Source organism: Ochotona princeps, chromosome 8, assembly GCF_030435755.1.
Source record: "Ochotona princeps isolate mOchPri1 chromosome 8, mOchPri1.hap1, whole genome shotgun sequence".
Lineage (NCBI taxonomy): Eukaryota > Metazoa > Chordata > Mammalia > Lagomorpha > Ochotonidae > Ochotona > Ochotona princeps.
The window spans coordinates 76,809,832-76,833,288 of NC_080839.1; the positions used below are offsets into that span (position 1 = coordinate 76,809,832).

Consider the following 23,457-nt stretch of genomic DNA (forward strand, 5'->3'; position numbering starts at 1 on the left):
TCTGATAACAGGATTCTGCTGAAAAAGGGTATTTTAAGATGAGCCCCTCGTTTTCTGGTTGATGACTTGCTGACCCAAAGCAGGCACTACTATCTGAGCTCAGTTTCATGCCATAAATTTCTTACTTATGGCCTTCTAAAAACATGAGGCTGGACTTAGGAAAGTGTGTATAATGTGTTATTTAACAATTTTATATTACATGAAATGAAGATCTTAAGAAATCTTTTATGAATTAAGAATACTTCAGTACAGTTGTAAAAAAATACTTGAAAGAATTGTTAAATCCGTCAGCAAGTCATTAGTGTTGTCTTTGAACTCCACTCTTTAAAACTTCAAGAGCTTTAATGGCTCTGATATCTCCCAATTTGAAAGTCCGTATCTTAGAGTTATGTTCTGCTTTGGTTACAACTGAACTTTAATGGAGACAGACAGTGAGCTGTGTTCCTCAGTGTTGCTCTCAGTGATAACATAGTAAAACCTAATAAGATGTTTACTGTGCCGTTGGTGTGGAACCTGCAGTGGGAAGTGACTCACCACATAATGTCAATAAGCATTATCTGGACATTGTCCAGACTGAGAAACTGCTGGGGGGGGGGGGTGATCATTCTAATTAAGGATTAATTCATTTGTCCTATGACAGTTACTTGCTGAGTTCCCAGTACATCTGAGCCATGTGAGGAGACATAGGCGCCTGTGCCCAGTCAGCTTTTAAGGCTCTGACTTTCAATTAGATCTGTTTTTCCTGAAAGTGTCATTTTCTGCCAGTTTCCTCCGTGGCCTTGAAACCTGTGAGTGTCACAGCTCGGGGCTGTGTGTGAGCTCCCCATGTGGTGAGCTGTCTGTGGCTGGGAGACCGTGGTGGAGCCTCGGGAAAAGTTGGTTCGAAGTCATTGCTCACCCCCCAGGGCGAGGCGTCTCTGTACAGACACTGTGTTGTACCACATCCATTTATCACCCAGAGTATTTAAAGCTTTCTTAGTACCAATTAAACATTTGTATTTGTTCAATATTAAAAATGAAATGTTTTGCCTTGTTCAGTTGAGAGGTTGGCCTTCCCATCATCCCCCTCTTCTTCCCACCCTCTCTCATTCTCACCTCTTCTGCCTGTTGAGCTGATATTAGTGTAAACCTCTGTGTCCCTTTTAGTGGGCGTTCCCTTTGGCTGTCACTCCCAGTGGGGCCCCCGTTGGTGTCCCCACACACGGCTTGCTTGTGTTGTCACCATTATGCCCACCATTCGAGGCCAGCCAGAGGCGGCAGTGATCTCCCACAGCCTTCATTCTCCCTCCTTGGGTGCAGCTCCCAACCCCAGCTCCATACCATGTCGAACTCTCATCTCAAGATAACTGTAAGTCACATGTTGCGTTCCTTTATCTTCTGGAAGAAACTGCTTCTGGATTTTTTCTGCCCTGCTCCATTCAGGACTGGTTGACTTCACCTTGTCCTGGGGATTCACTGTACCCAGCACCTGTGTAGGACAAGCTGACTGCTCTTGCCCTCACACCATCTCTTCCAGCATGGGAGCATGGACGCAGGAGGAGGGGGCGTCAGAGGAAGTCTCGCGTGTAATGTAGTTGTGCTGTGCTGAGGGATTTTCTTCCTACTTTAAATTTCCTTCCCTAATCTTTGGTCATTTCTTGATAATAAAGAATGTGGGAGAGACCAGTGTTATCAAGCAGTGCATTAACTTGCTCGTGCAACACCAGCATCCCATGTGAGCACTGGTTCAAGTCCTGGCTGCTCCCATTCCAGCCCAGCTCCTTGCTGATCACCAGGGAAAGCAGTGGAAGGTGGTCCAAACGCCTGGGCCCCTGCGCCTGCACGGGAGACTCGGGGAGATCCAGGTTCCTGCCTTCAGCCTGGGCCCCTGCGCCTGCACGGGAGACTCGGGGAGATCCAGGCTCCTGCCTTCAGCCTGTCCCAGCCCTGGCCTTCTAAGCCATTTGGGGAGTGAACTGGCAGGTGGAAGATCTCTCTGTCCTCCTACTCCCTGTCCTCCCTCTCCCTGTCCTCCCTCTCCCTGCGTCTTAAGTAAGTAAGTCAGTGTTTTAGAAAAAGAGAAAGAATTGCAGGGAAGGGAAAGAGGGAGGGAGAGAATGAGGAAGGAAGGGAAGGAGGGAACAGGAAGGAAAAAGAAAAGAAAGAGTTAAAAACTGTGTGAAAACTCAGAGGAGAGTGGCTCACTCACGGTGTGGTGACTGGCCACTGTCAGAGAGAGCTCAGCCACGTGTGTGCTGCAGGTCTCATTCTTGGCCAGTCAGATCCTCGTGCTTCAGGGATTAAGGCCTGGCAGCTAGCATTCTCAGAGCTGGCAGCAGAGCTCACTTTCATGGCCTCTCCAGGCCCAGCAGACTTCCCTGCGTGCCCAGGGCCTGTCCCAGCCCACACTGCTCCCCATCCTCTGGCCACACAAAGCCAGAGGGGGATTTGAAAGGATCTTTATTTCTTGCTTCCAAAATGTAATGGCCGCTTGTCTTCTCCCACCCTCGTCCTAAGGGTCTTTTATGGTGGGGGAGTAGCAGCTTGGAGATGCTTATGTTCAAGCTCTCGTCCTCACTCAGAAGTCAGTACCAACTTGATTTCTTGGATCCTATAGCACTGAAAAAATCAGTGTTTCAAATGGCAAACATTCCTCCCCTGTCACTGGGCAGTCTAGTCAAATCTACAAATGTAATTCTTTGAGGTATGCTGTGCTGTAAACAGTGTGAAAATGCTTTAAGGTGCTTCCCACATCTTAATGGCTAAGTGTTGGGCATGTGTATGTGTGTTTATGGGACAGACCTCTGGCTAGATATTTGTAATTACTCCAGAACATTGCTACCTACACCATATCCAAGTTGGGTTTTTTTGTTTTGTTTTATTTTTTTTTTTTAAGACATCCGTGAAAACAAGCAATTGGACTAGGAAAATCCCTGGGCAAAGTATTTTTACTGCTAGATTAGAAGAATTTTTGTTTATAAATTAAGTTACAATTGTTCCTCCCAAGCATCCTTCTCTCTTGGCAGTGCATGCTGTGTTACACTGAGGCAGGAATCCTCGGGGTGCGCATGAGTCACGGCTCGGGCAGCTCAGCCCAGCGCCTCTGTGTCCCGCCGGTGTGCCGGGGGAGACCCGAGACATTCTGGACTGCTGGTCCCCTTAGAGTTAGCCCTGACTGTTGGCGACACCTGTGGACTGACACCGAAGATGGGAGATTTCTGTCCCTCCCTTTTTCGAATAAAGTAATAATAAATAAATTTTTAAAAAATCTTAAAGAACACCAGCAACATTTTTTATAACATTAGTATTTATTAAACATTTTTAATAAATGTAGTGAGACAGAAAGAAAAATTGCCCCTTGACCTGACAGTAGACACAGGCTTGCTGTTGATGAGATGTCTTGGTCTTTGACAGTATTCACTGTCTCAGATGGGAGAACTTCAAGGAAATTCGTAGAAAACACCCATCATGAAAAATACATAGGTATCAATCGCAGAACATTTGCCCAAAGCCGATTTAGGTTTTCATTCCATTTTCACCAACATTTTGAAGTCCCTTTCTCTTCTGGATAACTCCGGAGTGTGCCCTGTTGCCTCAGTCTGTCTCTCAGCCTGCTGGGTGGAGCAGATCTAGAGGCAGGGGTGGATGTTGGCACAGTGGGTAGGGAACTTCCGGGGATGCCATGTTCAACTTCAGAGTGCTGTGTTCAGTCCCAGCTCGACTGCTAGCTCAGCTCCCTGCTCAGCAGGCCTGGGGAGCAGCAGGAGATGGCTCAGTGGAGTTTGGGGGTTCTGGCCTTGGCCCTCACAGTGGCAGGCCTTTGGAGAAAGAAGCAGCGGTGGAAGATCCCTCTCTGTCTCAGATAAATGAAAATAATAAATAAATGCACGTTAAAAAGAATCCGACGAGGCTTTCCATAGCACAGATGCCTTAAATGGAGCGCCAGCTCATGCTCCCCGGGCCGCCTACACCTGTTGAAGCACTCCTTTCGCTGAGCCTTTTCTTGTGGTCTCTGCTAACTCAGGCTGTCAGCTTTCTAGTCCCGGGAGCTGGATGTGTGAGTGAGGCCTCTAACTCTGTTTTTAATAGCCCTGCTGCCTCATCCGTAGCTGCACCTGCTAGTTCTGACTGAAAAGTGTGTCTCTCGGTGATTTCTTTTCCAGTGGATCTGTGCCTACCTTTACATTGTGTTTGCCCAAGCTCAGGCCCCTTTACTCCTTCCTCCTTTGCTAAAGTGCTGCTCATCTTCCTCATGCCCACATTGTCCCTGAAGCACTGGTGTCAGTCACTCATCTCCCCTCCTGTCCCTGCGTCTCCCTTCCTCCCCATTCCCTCTTCCCTTTACCTGCAGAGTAACAGTCATGGCAGTTGGAATCCTTTACAGTCTGATCTGGTCAAAAGTACTTTCCGAAATCACTCCATTCTTCTGATAGCTCCAGTCTCCCCACCCATCCTCACTTTGCCTTCTGCCTGGTGCTGTGTGGGCCTGGGCCGTACTGCAGCATCTCGGGTTGGCATGGTGTGACGTGGCTCCCCACCAGCACAGCCTTCCCAAGGTGCCTTGCAGCATCCGTGTTTGCCACGTTTTTCTCCTCACTGGCTTGGGAGCAGCAACTGGATCTTTCCTATCTTTGCTTCTTCCCTGGCCCTAAGTCCGTCCTGGAAATGGTGTTTAGTCAGGAAGGCTTGTTGAATTCAGCCTGTCGGTGTCACACGGGGTTTTACGTGAAAATGTATCAAGTTTTTAGATACATTCACAGATACTTGAAAAGTCTGTACTTAAAGGAATTAAAAGATGTTTCATTTAGTGCAAGAATATTTGGAATCCATGCATTGAGAAGATCTTTTTTTAAAATTCTGGGGGGAAAAAATGTATTGCACGAACAAACTTACCTAGACTTCAAAAAAAATTTTTTTTGTCACAAAATCAATTTTTCTCTTCTGGTTTTCCACACACTTGTTCTCTGTACAAGTAATAAACAGGCCAAGCTTCTTAATGTCTTATGATTTACCAAATTTTGGTGTAGCTTCAGCACACCAGCTGTGCAGTCTCTTCAATAGTGGGGAACCGAGCCCGCCCCAGCAGGCCGGCCATGCCCCACATTCAGGACCATTCACTCAGATGTACAAGCTATTCTGAGTAGGTGCTGTCTTCGGCCTATAGCTTGTAGAGATGGAATAGCAAGAAGGCCCTGAGTGTGTAACGGTCTCTATCACCAGTATAAGAGAGCTGGGAAGTTTACAATACATTTTAGTGGACTCCATTTAAAATGGTGCAAGTAAGAATGGCATACGATGACAGTCCTGAGCTAACCCAGGGGGCCACAGCAGCCAGAGGCTGGCCTATACCCTAGAACAGGGAAAAACACTGCAGAAGCCATCTTCTAAGAGATGGGCATGGCCTTCGGGGCTGCATCCTCAGTGTCTCCCAGCTGCCTACCACACCAGCCTCTCTAGCTTTGTATACCACTGGGGACATACACCTTCTCTCCCAGTGTGTCTTTTGTTTTCTAAATATTTTTTTATTTATTTTTGGGGGGGAGGCAGATTCGATTTTATGGAGAGAAGAAGAGACAGAAGACGGCCATGATGGCCAGAATTGAGTCCTTCCAAAGCCAGGAACCAGGAGTTTCTTCCTGGTCTCCCTCATAGGTGCAGGGTCCCAAGGCATAGAGCCATCTTCCACTGCTTTCCCTGACCACAGACAGGGATGTGGATGGGAAGTAGAGCAGCCAGGACAGGAACTGGCACCCATATGGGAACCTGGTCCTTGGAGGTGGAGGAAGATGAGCTGGTTGAGCCACCGTGCTGGGTTCACTTTCTCCTGGTTTGTTGAGCTTAAAAGACCTCAGGAGAGCAGCTGTGTTGTAAAAGCTGGATTTTAAAAGCCGAATCTTTATTTTAAAAATGTTAATCTGTTAAGCACCAAGTTAGCCCAAAAAGTCTCCTTTTTTGCTCATTATATGTAATAACCAAGTAATGTAGGTCACTTGCAAAGTGGATGGGTGGAGTAAAACCCAGCGGCAATAAGAAAGCTTCTAGACTCCTAGAAAATTTCATAATGAATGACTAATTTATACTGTTTGTAGCTTGTTAATTTTTTATTATAGAGTGAGAAATCTCAGGGCATCTCCCTGGTCATATTTTATTCACCCATAATGTTAGATTTGTACCTAGTTTCTTTCTTTCTTACAGAGCCTTCCTAATATCCTCACTGATGACCGGTTTAAAGTGATGTTTGAGAACCCTGACTTCCAAGTAGATGAGGAGAGCGAAGAATTCAGGCTTTTGAATCCACTTGTTTCAAAAATTAGTGAGAAGAGGAGGAAAAAGCTGAGACTTCTAGAGCAACAAGAACTTCGTGAAAAAGTAATGTGTTCCTTCTTGTTTAGAATTTGCTGCTGTCCCTTGACTGTTCCCCTGTAAGTCTTTGTGCTGCATTGTGATTAACGACACCCGAGCTGTTTGACATCAGCCTGGAGTGTGTCTTATCTGGCTCAGGATGCTTCTTCTGACACACTGCACGTGCTGGAGCAGCCGGCACGTACGCTACCGGACTGCTGCTACTTAAAATAATGGCTCTGCGTTGGACTGGGGTCAGGCGCTACTGCTTACTATTTTTATATTCCAGGAAGAGGAGGAAGAACTGGAAGGAAAGGCAAGTGATGCAGAAAGTTCGGAGAGTTCCGATGATGAAAAAGCCTGGGTGGACGAGGTCAGGAAGCAGCGCAGACTGCTGCAGCAGGAGGAAAGAGCGAAGCGGCAGGAGCGGCTCAAGGAGGACCAGCAGACAGTCCTGCAGCCCCAGTTTTACGAGATCAAAGCTGGAGAGGAGTTCCGAAGCTTCAAAGATTCTGCCACAAAGCAGAAGCTGATGAAGTGAGTAGCGCTGCCTGCGTGTCCAGGGGACTGGCTGATGGAGCCCCTGCTTGTGTGGCCCTGGAACCTGCCCCTGGGGCATCATTTCTGTCTTGGTGAAGACAGAGGGAGGAGGCAGTGCAAGGCAAGCACCAAGCAGACCTGAGGGAGGTGTCCCGTTGAAGTGCACTCGTCCCTAGTTTATTTGCTTCTTGAACGACTTTGTGAGCTGTGACTTACACGTAATTAAGTGCAGGGTGTAGTCATATAGGTATTGGTAAGTATACATGAGAACATTTCCATCCTTCCAGCGCCCTGTTCTGTTGTGCCTGTTGGTCTCCCATCAGGCTCCCTGCCCCTCAGACCCTGCTCTCATTGGCTCCCCACCCCTCAGACTGTGCTCTCGTTGGTTCCTTGCCCCACACACACTGCTCTTTCTCAGCGCCTAGATAAGTGGTTTGACTTTTTTGGACAGTGGTAATGAGAGGCAGTAAATTCTCGTAACAGAAGTTACTTTTTAATGTGAGAATTTCACTTCCCTTTAATTTCACCTACCTCAATTTATCTGATTATTAAAAAGATTACCTAGAAGATTTGCCTCAAAGTTTAAGCCTTTTACAGGGAAGTTGAGAGATCAAAAGAGAAGGATGTTCTGGAATAGTTAGCTGTATCGAGACAAAAAGTCAAATAGTGGCTGCCCGGGACTAGAGGAGGGAAGAATGAGGACATGGTGTTTGTTGGGTCTGGCAGTGGAAGGTGGTAACAGTGGCAGAACAACATGTGTACTGAATGCCACTGAACTGTCCACTTAAAAAATAGTTCAAATGGTAAGTTTTATGCTATGAATATTTACCACAGTAGGAAAAAATCAACCTTGGAACAGTGGTGTCATCTGAACAGTTTTCAGGAGTCTAAGGAGCAAGCCCAGTGTACAGTCCAGGTTATGTGTAAGCTCTAGGCTCCGAACGCTGTGCTTGGAGATTTTAAAGCAAAGCGCTGATGCAGGGGGCAGGACTTACAAAGGAGAGCTGGGAGGTGTGGGAGCCGAGGTGAGCTGTACTGAGCTGTCCACCTGACGGAAGGGCAACTTCTACGGCTCCTCCCTCCAGAAGGGAAGGCAAAGGCAGGCCTTGCCCTGCTCACCCACCAGCTTCTAGTGCTTACCTGGGTCTTAACTGTCGGGAGAATCCTTCTCTGCGAGGCCCGGGCTGCTCACCGGCAGGGATGTGAGAGAGTAAAGGTGCTGTGGTGTCCCGTTGGCCTGATGGTGTTTTCTTCACTCTGGGTCTTGCTCACTTTTGAAAGGATTTTCCTGGAGTGTCATTTACATAGCCGCGGGTCCACCAGCCTGAAGTGAGGTGGATTGTTGTTCAGGATGTTCAGGATGGTGCTGCCTTCTCCACAAGATTGGAACATTTTCATCACCCCAGAAAGGAACCCCCTGTCCCATGAGCTGTGCCCCTCACTCCCCCACCCCATCTCCCAGACCAGGGCAGCCCCTAGCTGTCCCGCTGGTCCATCCATTGATGTGCCTGTTCTGACACCTCACGCAAGTGCAGCTGCAAGGTGACTGGCATTTGTGTCCACCTTCTTAGCACACTGAGAATGTATCTGTGTCACAGTGGATGTCTGTATTTCATTTGTTTTGTTACCAAGTAGGATTCTGCTGTGTGGAATTCCACATCTCGGGTATCCACTTCTCTGATGATGGACAGCAGAATTGTTTACGCTTTGGGGGTCTTATAAATAATGTTGCTGTGTAGAATATTCGTACCTACATCTTTGCCTGCACATGTTCTCGTTTAGGCTGGCCCTGTAATATCTGGCTCCTGAATCAGTACTTAGAATACAGCAGACACCTGTTAGATACTGGTTGAAAAATCTGAATATTTTATGCCTTGGCCAGACAGCATGCAGCTCCGGAAGCCACCCCTCCAAGGTCTGCTGCAAAAGACTTGATTTCCCAGTACCCCACTGATGAGGAAGATCCAGGTGCTGCTGTTGTGCGTGTAACCATGGCAATAAAAGACCATGATCTGGGGGTAGGGGCTGAGACAAATGCCCTCAACATTCCTCTGCTGCTGTGGGCTGCAACAGGATATTAATGTGAAAAACAAAAGGGATGAAAGACTTCGTATTCAAGAATAAGCAAAAGCTAAGTAAACACACTGCAGCGAAGCTTTCTTGTAAGTTAAACATTGTCTTCAAGAAACAGAGCTGTGTAAATCATCATGCTTCAAAGCAGAGCCCTGCTGTTCAGTCATGCCCACCTGGTGTGGCCAGCTCCCAGCCTGCTGGTGTTTGGCACTGACTGCCTATGGGATCCCAGTCATGACATCCTAGGCTTGCAGTGTCCTGAGACTATTCTAACAAAGCGTTGAGCCTTCCCCCTCCAGAGGACCAGCGTGACTCCTCATGTTGATTCCGAGCTAACCACAAGGCAATCAACCAGGGACAGCATCAAAATGGAGTGTATAATGTTTAAAATCACTTGGCCTTGGCCTAACTTTGAATCTTATTTTTGTCTAAGGAAGCGTAAATAGAGAGATAGCCCAGTGCCTGAGAGAGCTGGCCACTTTGCCTGGCGAAGTCCTCTGGCTCTGGCTGAGTGTCTGTTTATGCCTTATAGCATGCTAGCATTACTTGTGAGTTTATCCCTCACCTCGGCTGTCTGTCCACTCACTCACCATTCCCCGGTACCTGGTGTCCTGACCTCATGCAGGGGAGGGGCGCCATGGCCCCTGTGCCACTGTCCCCACATTCTAACAGGTGCACAGGGCAGGAAGAAGCATGGGACAGGCAGGGGGCCTGAATGAGGGTGGGGTGAAACTTCAGGCAGCCTTGGGGGAGGCCATTTCGGAACTGCTTCCGGGGCCCATGTGCAGTGTGGGGGAGCTCCTGCCCAGGCTGGAAGACTGATGTTTAAGCCAAGGTCATGGTGATCCAGTCTATCCTCCCAATAATCTCAATGCTTCATAAAAAAAATAGCACATTTGTAGTTGTAGAAAATAAAAACATGCTTCCCAGAAGCCTGCTGATAGAGAGAGCTTCTCAGGTTTAGAAAGGTGATGTTGGGGAAGACTGGGCCTGGGAAGGTCAGCTTGGAACCCTCCTTGAGCAGTGTGGGTAGGCCATGAGCAGGGGGTTAGAGGCATCCATGGGCGCAGGCTCGCAGTACTGTGTGGGTCAGTCCACAGAATGGGAAAGGTTGGCTATCACCATGTAGGGGAAGACAAGGACTCACAGTGGAAAATCAGGGTTTTTCTTGAGTGTGTGATTTTTTAAAAAGTTGTATTTAGAAAACTACAGATGTGTACAAAGTAGTCCCAGAAATATAGAGACATCACAGATATATCAGTCAGCCAGGACTCAAAGGAGAAGACAAGTGGTGGGAAACAGTGAGGCGCTGTCAGCGAAGTAGAGGAGACTGGGGGACGCTGCCCTTGGAGAGGGTGCCGACTGGGGGAGATGCTCTGGGCAGGGGAGACCTGCAGCCAGGCTGAGGGTGACCACACAGATCTTGGGGGTGGGACTTCCAAGGAGCTCGGTGGGGAAGGTGAGGAGCCTAGGGCCAGGGCTGGGGCAGAGGATGTGGGCTGGGGAAGCTAGTTTGTTAATGGGCAGAGAAGAGCCAGCCCCAAATCGGAGCAGTAGAGCAATGGGAGGGCGGAGTCCTTGGTGAGGTGGAGAGAGCCTCAGGGTACCTGTTTGAAAGAGCTCCAGAGAGTGGGGGAAGAGGAAATGTGTGCGGGTGTCCCTGCTCACTGGCCTCCCAGAGGCTGGGTAGCATACCCCTGGGGAGGGGACCCATAGAACAGAGACCCCCGAGTTCACTGAGGGGGCCCTGGAAATGCTAGCTGACAGGTGCCTCTCCAGTGCCTTGAAGGAAGTGTTCTCCGGTGTGCCTGCCCAGTGGTGGGCCCAATGCACAGTTCGTTTATTTGTTATTTACTTCTCTGAAAAGCAGAATTACAGGGATAGAAAGAAACTGAGAACTCTGTCAGCTGACTCACTCCTCAAGTGGCAAGACAGCATACCTGGTCCAGGCTGAAGCCAGGAGCCAGGAGTTCATCCAGGTCTCCCATGTGGACAGCAGGAGCCCAAGGACTTGGTCCATCTTCCTGCTGCTTTCCCAGGCACATTGTGGGAAAACTGGTTCGGAACTTGAACTAGCACCCATATGAGGTGTTGGCATCGCAAGTAGAGGCTTAAGTTGCTTTGCAACAATGCTAGTATCCTCCTTTATTTTTTCTTTTTTTGGTTAAGTTTTTTTCTTTTTCTTTTTTTTAAGTTTTATTTATCTTTTATTGGAAAGGGAGATTTATAGAGAGGAGATACAGAACTGCTGGTTCACTCTTCAAATGGCCGCAGTGGCCAGAGCTGAGCTGAGCTGAGCTGATCCAAAGCCAGGAGCCTAGAGCTTCTTCCAGATCTCCCACGCAGGTGCAGGGTCCTAAGGCTTTGAGCCATCCTCCACTGCTTTCCCAGGCCGCAAGCAGGGAACTGGAAGGGAAGTAGAGTAGCCGGAACATGGACCGGCACCAATATGGGATCTCGGCACATGTAAGGTGAGGATGTCAGCCACTAGGTTACTATGCGAGGGCCTTTGTCGTTGTTGTTGTTGTTAAGGTTTGTTTATTTGAGAGAGATGCACAGATGCCTTGAAGAAGTGAATTTTGCAGCCCAGTGTGAGCCACTTAACGTGTCTGCAGCATTCTCCACTTGGAGAGCTGACCAGTCTACTCTGCAGCTAACTTGGTTCCAATGGAGGTATTTAAAAATCTTTCTAATTGTGAAGGTAATTTAATTCTAAGTGACCTTTTCTTTCTCAAGCATGCATATGCAAGAACACATAAGCATCATATCCCTGTAGTGTTTAACAGTATGGGGAGAAGTGTGTCTCAGCCAACTCTTGGGTCCCAGCTGGGTGCGCCTGCATGTGCCCCCAGTGGGCATCCTTTTTAAGGTGCCGTTTCTGCCTGCACTCATGTCCTTGCCATGAGTGGGTGGCTCTGGTCGTGTCGTTGAACTTGCTCCCTTTGCTGGGCTGCCGGGCCTTGCCTGTGCGGAGAAGGACAGCCGGTCTACTATGGCCATGGGAGCGCTCCTCGAGGTGGATTGCAACACGTCACGTGACTTTGCCCCACTTGTGCATGTACAGGTGGTTTTTTGTTTTCTCTCTTTTTAAATGTATGTCTTCACTTAGGGTCTCTGCTGCAGCACAGGCCAACCCTGGGCTTGCTGCCTCGTACCCTGTACAGCCCACATTGATGCAGATACTGCTAGCCAGACAAAACAAGTCACTCACAGAGGTCTATTTCAGCAGGGGAGGTATGCAAGGGGCAGGGATAGAGTGGGAGCAGAGAGAGACAGAGAGCAGGAGGAGAGAGCACAAAGGGAAGGGGCACCTTTAGAGGTGGGTGTGGGGAGTGTGGGGTCTGGGACTGGCAGATGCAGCTGTAGGTGGACCCCAGGGATAAATGCCCAGGGGATTGGTGGAGCCCACGGTTGAACCTGAAGGTCATTAAGCTTACTTAGGCAAGTGGGACTTAAGGGGGCCAAGACCTAGGGGATTTACGGTAGTGCTGGGTAAAGAGGTATTCAAGGGGGCCAAGACCTAGGGGATTTAAGACAGTGCTGGGTAAGCCAGCATTCAAGGTATTCAAAGTGACCCTGAGTCCAGGGTGGTGGGGCCAGTCTCAGGGTCTCACAGACACGACCAGAGCTGCTTGTCTAAGGACTGATGCGCCTCTGGGCCTGTTAATTCCAGTCTTCCTGTTCGTCCTTTGAAAACCCCGTGGCACGTGCCCCTTCGCTCTGCTTCCCCTCCGGGCATGGCTGCTGGAAACTGCATTCTGGAGCAGTCTTTCTCATTAAAGACATTTCAGCATTTGTGGATTTTAAGGGCTCAAAGAAATAAAGTGTCCCATGTTCCTGGAGCCCCCAAGAAGTGATGCAGCTGGAGTCTCCCCTTGTAGTCTGCCAGCTTCCATTTGTGGTGTGGGCCCAATGCTAATCCCTGCTTCCTGCAGACCCTGCCCTCAGAGCTGAGCCCCCTTCCATACCCTCAAGAGCCTCAATCTCGTTTCTTAGCAGTCACCACAGCTTCGGCGATTGTCTTGCTGTTCGTCTTGTCTCACTTAGATTTTTCTCTACAACACTTGGCTTCAAGGGGGAAAGTTTCCGAGCCTCGCAGATGGAAGTCCAGGGGAGGGCGAGGAGGAGAGCTTGGTCTGGGGCAGGGACGCATCGGGGGCTTTGTGGCTGCTCTCTGCGGGGCAGGCACAGCTCCCTGTCCCTGGTCACTGCAGCCGGCTCCAGCTGCCAAAGTGCTGTCTGACAGAGCTCATGGTGGGCCTGCCGGGCAGCGGCCCGCGCCGAGAGCCGCCTTCCAGAGGGCGGGAAGCGGAAGCTGCTTTCATGTGGAGCCGGGCACGCACAGTCCCCAGCCGTGTCTGATCTCGTGCCCTGCCCGTCCTCGGCCCGCTGGTGTCTGCAGGCTGCCGAGACGGACAAGCCCTCACAGGTGCCCGCGGAGAGTGCGGCAGCCCAGAGTGTGTCGTGGAAGAGGATAGGTCATGTCGGAGGAGTCATTTCCCATAATTGACTTGAAAAGTCCTTCTGTTCCCAAATGACTGTCCTCCCCATCTGCCTTGTCTCAGCGGCTCTGTGGTTATCCAGACTCCAGCTGTCAGCCCCGAGTTTGTAACTCAGAGAGGAAAGAACAAAAATGAAATGAGCATGTTGAGGAATTTACTTCAGCTAATGTTAAGTCACACACATGCTGGAGTTGGCTTACACTCCACTTTTAAATTCTTGGGTTTTTTTGTTTGTTTTAACTAAGCTAAATCTTAATGTCATCCAGCTTATCATGTAAAAGCTGGTCATTGAGAGTACTTAACAGCCAAGTTCCTGAACTGAAGTGTCAACCACAGACTCCAGAGCAGGGCCCAGGGCGTTAGACCGGGACCCCGGGCCTGGGTGAGCGAGCTGTGGGGCACCCTGCCTCCTCTTCTCCCTTTATAAAGGATAAATACTGTGTCTCAGGGATGTTGAAAGGATTAATTAGTTGGTCTGTAAAAGGCTTTGAAGATGAAGCACATTTTAAAAGTGCTTCTTAATCACATTATTGCTTAGAAAAGAGTACAGCTTTTATGCTAACCACTTTATGTCCCAAATTACAGAAAGCAGGTAGGTTTAGTGCCTTACTGATAGTTATAGAGCAGGGGTAAATCTCACGGTGTGAACATCAAACACGAGCTTCAGGATTTCAAAGACACATCTCATTGTCATGGGGGTGGCTCAGGAGCTGTGTTCCATGCCATAATTATTATAGAGCTCAGCTTTCAGGGGAAAAAAGGCCTTTGTTTCAGTTTTTATTCAACCAAAAGCTTTGGGCCTGACGCTAACGGGGTATGTTAGGTTTGGCTGCTAACGCTCTCTCCTCTCCCGTCTCATCAGGGAGAGAAGCAGTATGTTGCCTCAGCCATTTCTACAAGAGTTAGAGCTCACTGCTGAGACGTACTGAAGGTATTTCTCTTTAGGCTTAATTCAGATACTGTTGCCCGCTAAGCAAGTTCACAAAAAGGGCCAGGGTTGTGGTTGGTATAGAACACTGTGGTAACAGTCCGCAATGAAGTACTCTGTGACATGCCCACAAGTTGATGGAACATCATGCTCAGAAGCAGAGGTGGGCTCTTGTCAGTTACAGTAGACTAACAGAGACACCAATGTGTAAGGGACCCTCGCAATGCTGGGAAGCATGATCAGGAGTGTGGTGAGACAGACATGTGACACGTAGCGTGTCAGAAGTTGAAAGGCATGCTGCCTGGAGAGAGGGCAGTGACCCAGCTGACACAGGCAGAATGTTCTGGAGTGCAGCAGCTTGTGTTCCCTCCCTCCTGCATGTGATCACACCGCTTCATGGTTCACGTTGTTCATCCTGCTTAGATGACGAGAAATGACAGCCTTAGCGCTGTCCTCCATGGCCTGACCCAGGGGCTTCGTCTGTGCACTCCTCTGCAAAGGCCCACGTGCTCGCTCAGGCATGGTCCACACGGAAAGTGCCTTCAAGTCAAACTCCCTCGGCCATTGCAGTAAATGACAGGCTTCAGGAATATATTGCTCCATGGCTTCAGAAACGGGATTTAACGAGGGCAATAGTCGGAGATACTGACTCTTCAGTGTCCAGTGTGGGGCTGTTTCTACCGACCGTGCTTCTTACCAAGCACCTGCTTACATGAGGAACAACTGGGTTCACATGAATTCTTTCGCTCCTTGGGTTAAGTGACTGATGTTTTCTGGGTTTATCACAGCTGTAAATTATGTTTCTTCATGTGGTGAGTCCTCATCAAAACTTGTACTTCAGGTGGTCAGTCAGAGCACAGTGTAGGGCAGTGATGGTGCCGGGGTCCGCCTGTGTTCCCTGTCGCAGTCCGCAGCTCCAAGCCCCACCTGCAGCTCCTGGTTCCCGTCCCCTCCCCACGCAGAGCCTGAATCGAGTACCTGGCTCTGGCTCTAGCCACTGCAGCCATTTGGGGACTGAACCAGCAAGTGGGAGCTCTCTGTCTCTCCCTTTTTTGCTTCTCAAATAAAAATTTTTGAGGACATACTGCTAACTAATGTCATTCTCCTAAATTCCCTACAGTAAAACCCTTGAAGATCGTTTGAAACTTGAAGCGAAAAATGGGACGTTGAGTGTATCAGACACAACTGTTGGCAGCAAGCAGTTGACATTCACGTTAAAGAGGGTAAGTCGTTCTCTTAAAGTCACTGGTCAGCTCAAAGGAGAGACTGGCTGTGTGGACCCCAGCCGTAGGGAAGGCTGGCCTGGTCCCTGTGGCCAGAGCCCCTGGCGGGCCTGAGCCAGGATGTTGCAGGGCCTCCATGCTGCTGGGCCAGCCGCCCCGCTTTCTGGGTCACTGTGTGGCCTGAGTGAGGTGCTGGCTCATAGAGCAGAAGGGCTGACCATCCAAGGGTGTGAAAGAATGTCCTGCACTTACATGGCCCTTGAAGGAGACCGGGGCCTGGCGGGTCCTGCGCCTCTGTGAAGGCCAGCAGCCATGTCAGTGGCCGCCCTGCTCTCATCCGTTTGTAGTACCTGCTTCTTTGGCCAGCTGCAGTGCTGGCCGACACACTTCGCAGGAAGAGTATGCTGTGAGCTTATAACTGAAGCAGCGTGGTTTTATTTCTCATTTTTTGTTTTCACTTGTAGTCAGTTTTCAATATAGGCAACAAGTAGAAAAAAATTACAAATTTTACCCATTGCTTTTTTTAAACAGAGGTATAATTTACTAACATAAACTTCATCCTTTTAAAATATACCACTTGGTGACTTTTAGTTTGTCTTGCTGAGTTTTGTAACCACCACACAATCTTATTTTAGAGCATTTTATCGTTCAGAAAGACTCCCATTCCCATACCCTTTAGCAGCTGCAGCCCCACCAGCTCTTAGCCCCTGCAGCCACTCCTCTCCATCTGTCTCCTCGGTTTGCCCACCTGGGCATTTCATGCCCCCCACTGCAGAGGAAGCATCCCACTGACTCTCAGGAGCAGGTCAGTGGGAAGCAGTGTGCGCCTCCCCACATGGTGCCGTGCTAGCCACCAAAAGGAGGGCAGTCTGATGCCCCTTCATTCCTGGGGCTCAGGGGGGCAAGCCCTCCTGCCTGGTGGAGGCAGGGACGGAGCTGGGCGAGGGCAGGTACTGCCGGGAGCATGAAGCCTCAGGAGCTTATAACGTCCTGTGGGCTTCCCACCAGCAGACACTAGAAACCTAGTAAGGGGCTTTGTAGCTGGGGGGCCTGAATCCTTCCTGGGTGTCACATTTTGCCCTCTCTCCCTCCCCATATTCCTCACCCCACCTCCTTAATTGAGAGGAGACAGCAAAACCCGTGGGAGGTCATTGTGGAGGTTTGTCTTCAAGAGTCAAATACGGGTGACTGTTGTGAGGGTGCAGGCCTGAGCTAGCAGGTGCACCAGGTCAGCCTGGCCGTGCCTTCCCTCCCTTGCTGGCGCTCCACAGTGCCCACTCAAGGCATCTTCACAGTTTCCAGTCCTACAGTCACACCAGCAGCCATTGTCCTGAGTTGATATTGTCCTGTAGCTCTTCCCTTCCTAGTGAAATCTGTGCTGAGTCTTTAGATTTTTTAGTAGACTGAAAAGGAGAGGCAGACATTGACCATCCTCAGTATCACACCCACCGTCCTCAACAGCCAGGGTGGGGCCAGGCCAGTCAGGAGCCAGGAGCCCCATGCGGAAGTCCCGTACAGGTGGCAGGGGCCCAAGGGCCAGGGCCGCCTCTCCTCCCAGGTGCGATAGCAGGACACAGGAAGCAGCACAGCTTGCTGGAATGGACCACTGCTCCAACATGGGTTGTTACAAGTAACAGTATAAGCCCTTGAGCCACACTGCATGTCCCTGCACAGCTTCTGTTCTGAGGCCTCTGGACTTGGGGCCAGGGTCCGCAGGAAGAGCGCCGGTTCTGTGTGAGCCAGGCCTGCTCGTCTGCTCCCACGCCTTCTTAGCGGTGCTTATCGATGGCAGGGCTCTGCTTTCCAGGGGGGTGGGGTTTTTTTTTTGTGGAAAGAACTAAAAATTCTTTGGAACCACTTCTGGGGAACGTGCTGAGTCAAGCATGGGTAATAATACACGTTGTGTGTGCCTCAGGATGTTTGTGTTTTTAAAACAATGTGTATAAAGCAGTAGTCCTGGCTTATAAACAGAAGCCTTGTGCAAGATGCATGGACGTGATTTTTCTGCTGAAGATGTCTTTATTATTTCTTTTTAAATACATATACATATGTATGTATCTGAAAAACAGAGCGAGGGAGAGCCACACAAGGAGAGATTTTTTTCTATCCACTGGTTCACTCCCCCAACGTTTGCGAAGGCTGAGGCTGGGCCAGGCTGAAGCCACGAGCTCCGAGCTCCTGGGTCTGCCGTGTGGGTGACAGGAGCCCAAGCACTTAGGCCATCTTTCTCTGCTTTCCCAGGTGCATTAGTAGAGTTGGAAGTTTAGCAGCCAGGACCCAGTCAGCGGCCCATATGGATGCTGGTGTCACAGGTGGTGGCTTAATTCGCTCCACCAGAATGCCCATCCCAGAACATCATCATGTCTGGCACTCTGACTGGGTTCTGATTCCTAACAAGTTAATGCATTTAAGGCGATCATGATTTCTTACCACACGAATACATTAATTACAAAAACGAATGCCAGCTCCCATATCCCACCCCCAAGCAGCACGGAGATCTTCGAGCCACATCTTTGCTCAGCACGAAGTGTGAACGTCTGTAAGCAGGCCGTGTCCTCCTGCAGGTGGCCGCCTGAGGCTGCCCACTGATGTGTGTGCTTCGGTTGCAAACCTGCCTTCCTTCCTTCTTCATGATCAGCAGGGTGGTCAGGCTACTTCTGCCCAGACGGGTCAGCTTGCTTCTCCGGAAGTCATGAGGAAAGCTGGCCTTCGTCCTGCCAGGCCAGGCAGGGCCACAGGGCCAGAGCAGTGGGCCGGCCAGCCAGCCCACTGCTCTGAGCCCAGGGTCACATTTCTGGGTCACGGTGGCTGCTAATGTAGGTAACATTCCGCAGTAAAGGAGGTGCTGGTGTTTTCTTGCCCTCTGCCTCGTCTCACAGAATTTTTTCTTTCAGTCTGAACAGCAGAAGAAGCAGCAGGAGGCTGAGAAACTGCACCGACAGGAGAGGAAAAAACTCCGGCGGTCAGCTGGCCACCTGAGGTCACGCCACCGGAGAGGCCGGCCCTTCCACTGAGCAGAGAGTGACCTGCGGAAAGCAGGGGAGACTGCGTCCCCCGCCGAGTCATCGTGTCTCAGGACAGCGGAACCCACACTTAACGCTCCACCTGGCGCTTGTGGGTGAAGGCAGGATTCGTGACCTGGGTGCCGCAGCTGCCCGTTGCACAGTGCCAGGGCTGCTCAGGGTCCTGTGGTCCCCGTAAACATGATGCTTTGCCCGGGCTTACTTAGAATAGGTGCTGAAGTGAACACCTATTTGGAAGCCTGACACCTCGGGACTTTCTTTACCTGCAGTGTCTGCTGCCATTCACAATTAAAGCCCCCGGAAATCTCCCTGTTGTGCCACTGCATGTGTTGGCCTAGCTTTCAGAGTTGATCCAGATTCGGTCACAGGTCGGCGGGTTGTCCCAAAGCAGTGTGGCACCAAAGAGGGTGTGTCAGTGGTGACGCACCGGACGGAAGCTGCTGGCCATTCCCTCGGCCTGCCACAGACCTTCTCCTGCTTAAAGGCGATAGAGAGAATCTTGCTGGAGGAAAGGTGGCGATTAATATGTTTGGATGCCTCTTGAGAACAAACAATGTTTCCATCCCCGAATTGCCACGCTGGCAGGACTGCGCTGGGCGGAAGTCGTGAGCTGGAGCTTCTTTCAGGCTGCTCCGGGGCACAGAGGCCCCAAGACACAGCCTGTTAGCTGCTTTCTCAGGCCCCAAGCAGGGACCTGGATGGAAGTGGAGCCGCTGGGACAGGAACCAACGTCCCATATGGCTTGCCACCACACCAGCCCCCATTTATAGGGTTTTAAAGTCTATGTACAATTATTGAGAATGTAACTCTGGGCTGAGTGTCGGATCTCTCCAGAAATGCTATTGGCCTAAGGCGTAGAGCACAGGTTCATCTGCTGCACCCAGGAAGGGCCAGCTCACAGCCTCACCCTGCTCCTCCTCCTCCTATCTCTTCAGGTCTCCCCTCAGCTTCCTTCTCCCTGCCATTGCCCCAGCAGCCTCTGTCCCTCTGGACAGGCCGGCTCCCACAAACAAGTTGCCTTGGTGATGTGGCTTAAAAATCTAAAGAAAGAGGGCCTGGTGCAGTAGCCTAGTGGCTAAAGTTCTCGCCTTGCATGTGCCAGAATCCCATGTAGGTGCTGGCTCATGTCTCAGTGGCCCCACTTCCCATCCAGCTCCCTGCTTGTGGCCTGGGAAAGTAGTTAAGGATGGCCCAAGGCCTTGGGACCCTGCACCCATGTGGGAGACCTGGAAGAGGCTCTAGGCTCCTGGCTTCGCATTGGCACAGCTCCAACTGTTGCGGCCACTTGTCAAGTGAATCAGCAGACAGAAGATCTTCCTCTCTGTCTCTCCTCTCTGTATATCTGACATTCCAATAAAATATAAATAAATCTTTATAATAAATAAATAAAAGAAACCTTTCAGCATGGAACATGATAAATGTCCACCCAAGCCAGGAAGAGCTCAGTGAACTGTGGGCCCCACATCTGGCCTCATCAACCACTCGCTTCCTCTCCACCACCTTAGTGTTTTGAGATATTTGATCCCCAACATGGTCACTACCACCCGGTTATTGTTTCCCACCAGCACCCTTGCACACACACACAAACCAGAGCGTACACTCAGAGGGCGTGTGTGTGCGTCCGTGTGCCCACTGCTCTATGTGCAGCGTCCAGAACAGCTGCAAAGAACATTTCCTAAATGAGTGAACATGTCAGAACACACCAGGCTGCATGTGGACCGGAAACTGACCCTCCTTCATGCCCAAGGGTGTGGATTTCATTCCAGACGATGGTTCTATGAGAACCATCATTGAGAGTTGAGGAAGAGAGGCAGGAATATAGTTAATGCGGCCCGTGAGAGGAATGTTGGCTATAGGGATGTGTGAATAGATGAACTGTCCGTGTCCTGAGGACCCGGCTGGGTGTCAGTTGATGAATTTGGTTCTGAAGTGGTTTTTCCGGCCTCGCTTGGCCCAGTAGCCCTGAAGTTGCTCCCACAGTGCGTGGTTTGTGAGCAGCCAGGGAGACGGCTGGTGCACCAGTACCTTCAATCTAACACACAGAAGAATTGTCCTGTGCGTCGAACGGAACCCAACGCACCTGCCCATTCTGTGTGGATATAAGTCAGCCCTCTGAACTTGGCAGTGGTTAGTTAATCCCAGTGCCTCATGTCAACAGTATTAAGAGGGTCAGAGAGTTACTGGAGCTGTGGTGTTTTTAGGTAAGGCCTTGTGCAGGCCCCGGTCTCCCAAGGGTTAACCCCACAGCTTAGCTTGTTTCTAAGGGGTAACAGAATGGGCAATCTTGGCCTAAGGCATTTTAGCCCCCCCCCCCCCCCCCCCCCCCCCCCCCCCGCTTGACCCAAGTTCCTCTTCCCTGCTTCTCTTTTTTAAGATGCCCCCAGGGGAGCTTAGGAGTTGCCTGAGCATTGGAATAATACTGGGAGGAACTAGGAAGACTATAAAAGAGGCTTGCTTACCCCAAATAAATGGCATTCTGTTTACAAGAGTGACCCACTGCATGTTGTCTTGTGTTGTCTTGTGTGTTGTCTTTTTGTAACCCTAGTCCCTCCGCTCAGCTCGGGGTACGCAGCGACACGGGCGTTGCCGACAGCCTTGGGGAAGTGAGGCGCTCAGGTGAGGTAGAATTGGGAGGCCCCTGTTGGCTGTGCTAGGAGGAGGAGGAGAGGGAACTCCCAGGGACAGTCAGGCCCTCTGTTGCCACAGGGTACCCTGCCAAGTCAGGCTCCAGGGACTGAACCCGGGATACCTGCCTGGCCCTGGACCACACACCTGCAGAACCGTAAGCCCATCCAACCCTTTTCTTTGTGAACGAAGCCTGCCTCAGGTGTTTCGTTACAGTGACAGAAAGGTAGCACAGTGTATTTTATGAAAGAGGGAGAAAGGCAGGCAGGAAGATAAAGGAAAAAAAAAAAGTAAAGCTTATGTAAAAGTGTCCGAATTTTTAGCAGGCTGTTGTGGTATGCAAGTTATGCTACAGCCTGCGGTGCTAGTCGGATGTGAACGCTGGTTTGAGTCCTGGCTGCTCCACTTCCAATACAGCTCCCTGCTAATGCTCCTGGGGGAGCAGTGGAAGATGAGTGTTTGGGTTTCTGCCTTTAGAATAAATAGCAGAATCAGAGAGGCAAGGTCTGGGGAGAGATCACCCATCGTCTGGTTCACTCCCCTAATGCTTCCGGCAGCTGGGCCTGGGTCAGGTCACAGCCAGGAGCCCGGAACATCTGGGTTTCCCACGTGGGTGGAGGGGCCCATACACAGGTTGTGCTGGCCGCCAGGATGTATCCACAATGGAGGAACCACCTTCGCCTGAGGCAGCTTGGCACACTGTGCCACTGCACCTGCTGCAGTGTGAAGCACCGTGATTACAGATTTGGAGATTTCAACGTCACTAAAACATTCCTACATACCAAGTTGGCATCAATGCCAACTTGAGAATTAAAAATTCTCCAATTGCCCTGAGTGGGATCTGCGTGCTGCCTGCTGCTTGCTGTGTTTCCTGCTCACAGTGAGCACAGTCGGTGCGCAGAAGGAGCTGCCAGCTGTGAAGTCTGGGCCAGTCATGGTGCCGTCACAGAGCAGGGACCGCAGGAGGGCCATGGGTCCTGGGCTGGGCCAGCCTCCTGGGCCCCCTCTCCTGCAGCTGCGTAGAGGACGCCCCCCTCCCACCCATGCTCAGTGGGCTTCCTGCCTAGTGAGAGTTCCCGTACGCATCAGGGCAGAGGAGGAAGTCATTATTCTCTGTCGGCAGCCTGCCCTGACCCTGTTTGCAACTATTTTTTAAACCCAGGTGGGACTTCAAAGTTGCAGGCGGGCGGAAAGCCAGCCGTGGGTTCCCCTCGGATGCCGGACGGACTCCGGACTCCTGCCCGGAACACCTGCTGATTGGGTTCCCCAGCCTGTCGCTCAGCTCGGCTGCCCAGCTTCCGCTCACACACCCGATCAATCGCCAAGCTTGGCTCTCCTTCCAGGAACTTGGATTGGGATCTGAAGCCTTCAGCCCCCTCCTCTCCCCTCCTCTTCTCTGCTTGGTCTCCCAGGGTGCTGCAGAGGAGTTCCCATTCCCTGTGGCTACTCCTGCCCCTGGCCACTCTGAGGGGCATCTCTCCACTGGCTCCTTGCAGCACTCCCATGGGGACCCCCAACATGCCCCAGGCTTTCTGCCTTAAACCTTGCCTTGCCCGTCTCCCATTTGCTCTCTTCCCCAGCTACCTTCCCACCGAGTGCCAGTTCTCTGACACTCCAAGTCCAGCGTGCTGGGGGCAGACTCATGTGTCCCATCCACCCAACTCCTGGCTGCAACGCCTCCCCAGGCCTCCAGCTATCTGACCAAGGCTACAGCTGTGGTTTGTTTGGTCACTGGGTCACTGTCGCTCGAGCTTGCTGTGGGAACTGCCCCATCCTCGTTCGCATCTTCCCCAGGGAGATAGCTGCTCTCCAAGTGTGTGACACAGATGTGCTTGGGATGGGAAGTGAAGAGAGGTGGGAAGGCCAGGGGACTGGACGTCCCCCTCCCCTGGTGAAGCTGAAGTTGCTGCAAAGATGGAGGAGTGAGCTGGCCACAGCCTGGGGAGGAGCCCTGCAAGCAGAGGGCCTGAGGGGCTAGGGTAGAGGCCCCATGGCATGACTGCTTGCATGCTAAGGGCCAGCCCTCAGGCTGGGTGAGGGCCCAGGCTAGTTCCTGGCCACTGGCCCTGCAGTCCTGAGCCCCCTCTGTGGAGACCTCCCCAGTCCATGTCCCCTGCAGCGGCCGCCACCTCTCCTGCTTCACTGCATGGGATCCAAGGGCGACAGCATGTGGGGACCCACCCTCACCCCTCCTGCCCAGGACAGGCTGCAACAGATTCTGT

The 23,457-nt window shown here is 51.0% G+C and overlaps 1 protein-coding gene across 1 annotated transcript in view; it reads left to right on the plus strand.

Annotated features, from left to right (window-relative positions):
* The window catches only part of NOL10 (nucleolar protein 10), a 100,327-nt gene extending 81,495 nt beyond the window's left edge, over nucleotides 1-18,832 (plus strand). Inside the window, exons 18-21 of the mRNA XM_058668279.1 lie at nucleotides 6,175-6,348; nucleotides 6,611-6,858; nucleotides 15,485-15,587; nucleotides 18,482-18,832. Of these exons, the coding sequence (XP_058524262.1) occupies nucleotides 6,175-6,348; nucleotides 6,611-6,858; nucleotides 15,485-15,587; nucleotides 18,482-18,601 (645 nt within the window). The 3' untranslated portion in view covers nucleotides 18,602-18,832. The remainder of the gene's footprint in view (nucleotides 1-6,174; nucleotides 6,349-6,610; nucleotides 6,859-15,484; nucleotides 15,588-18,481) is intronic.
* Nucleotides 18,833-23,457: the final 4,625 nt, after the last annotated feature.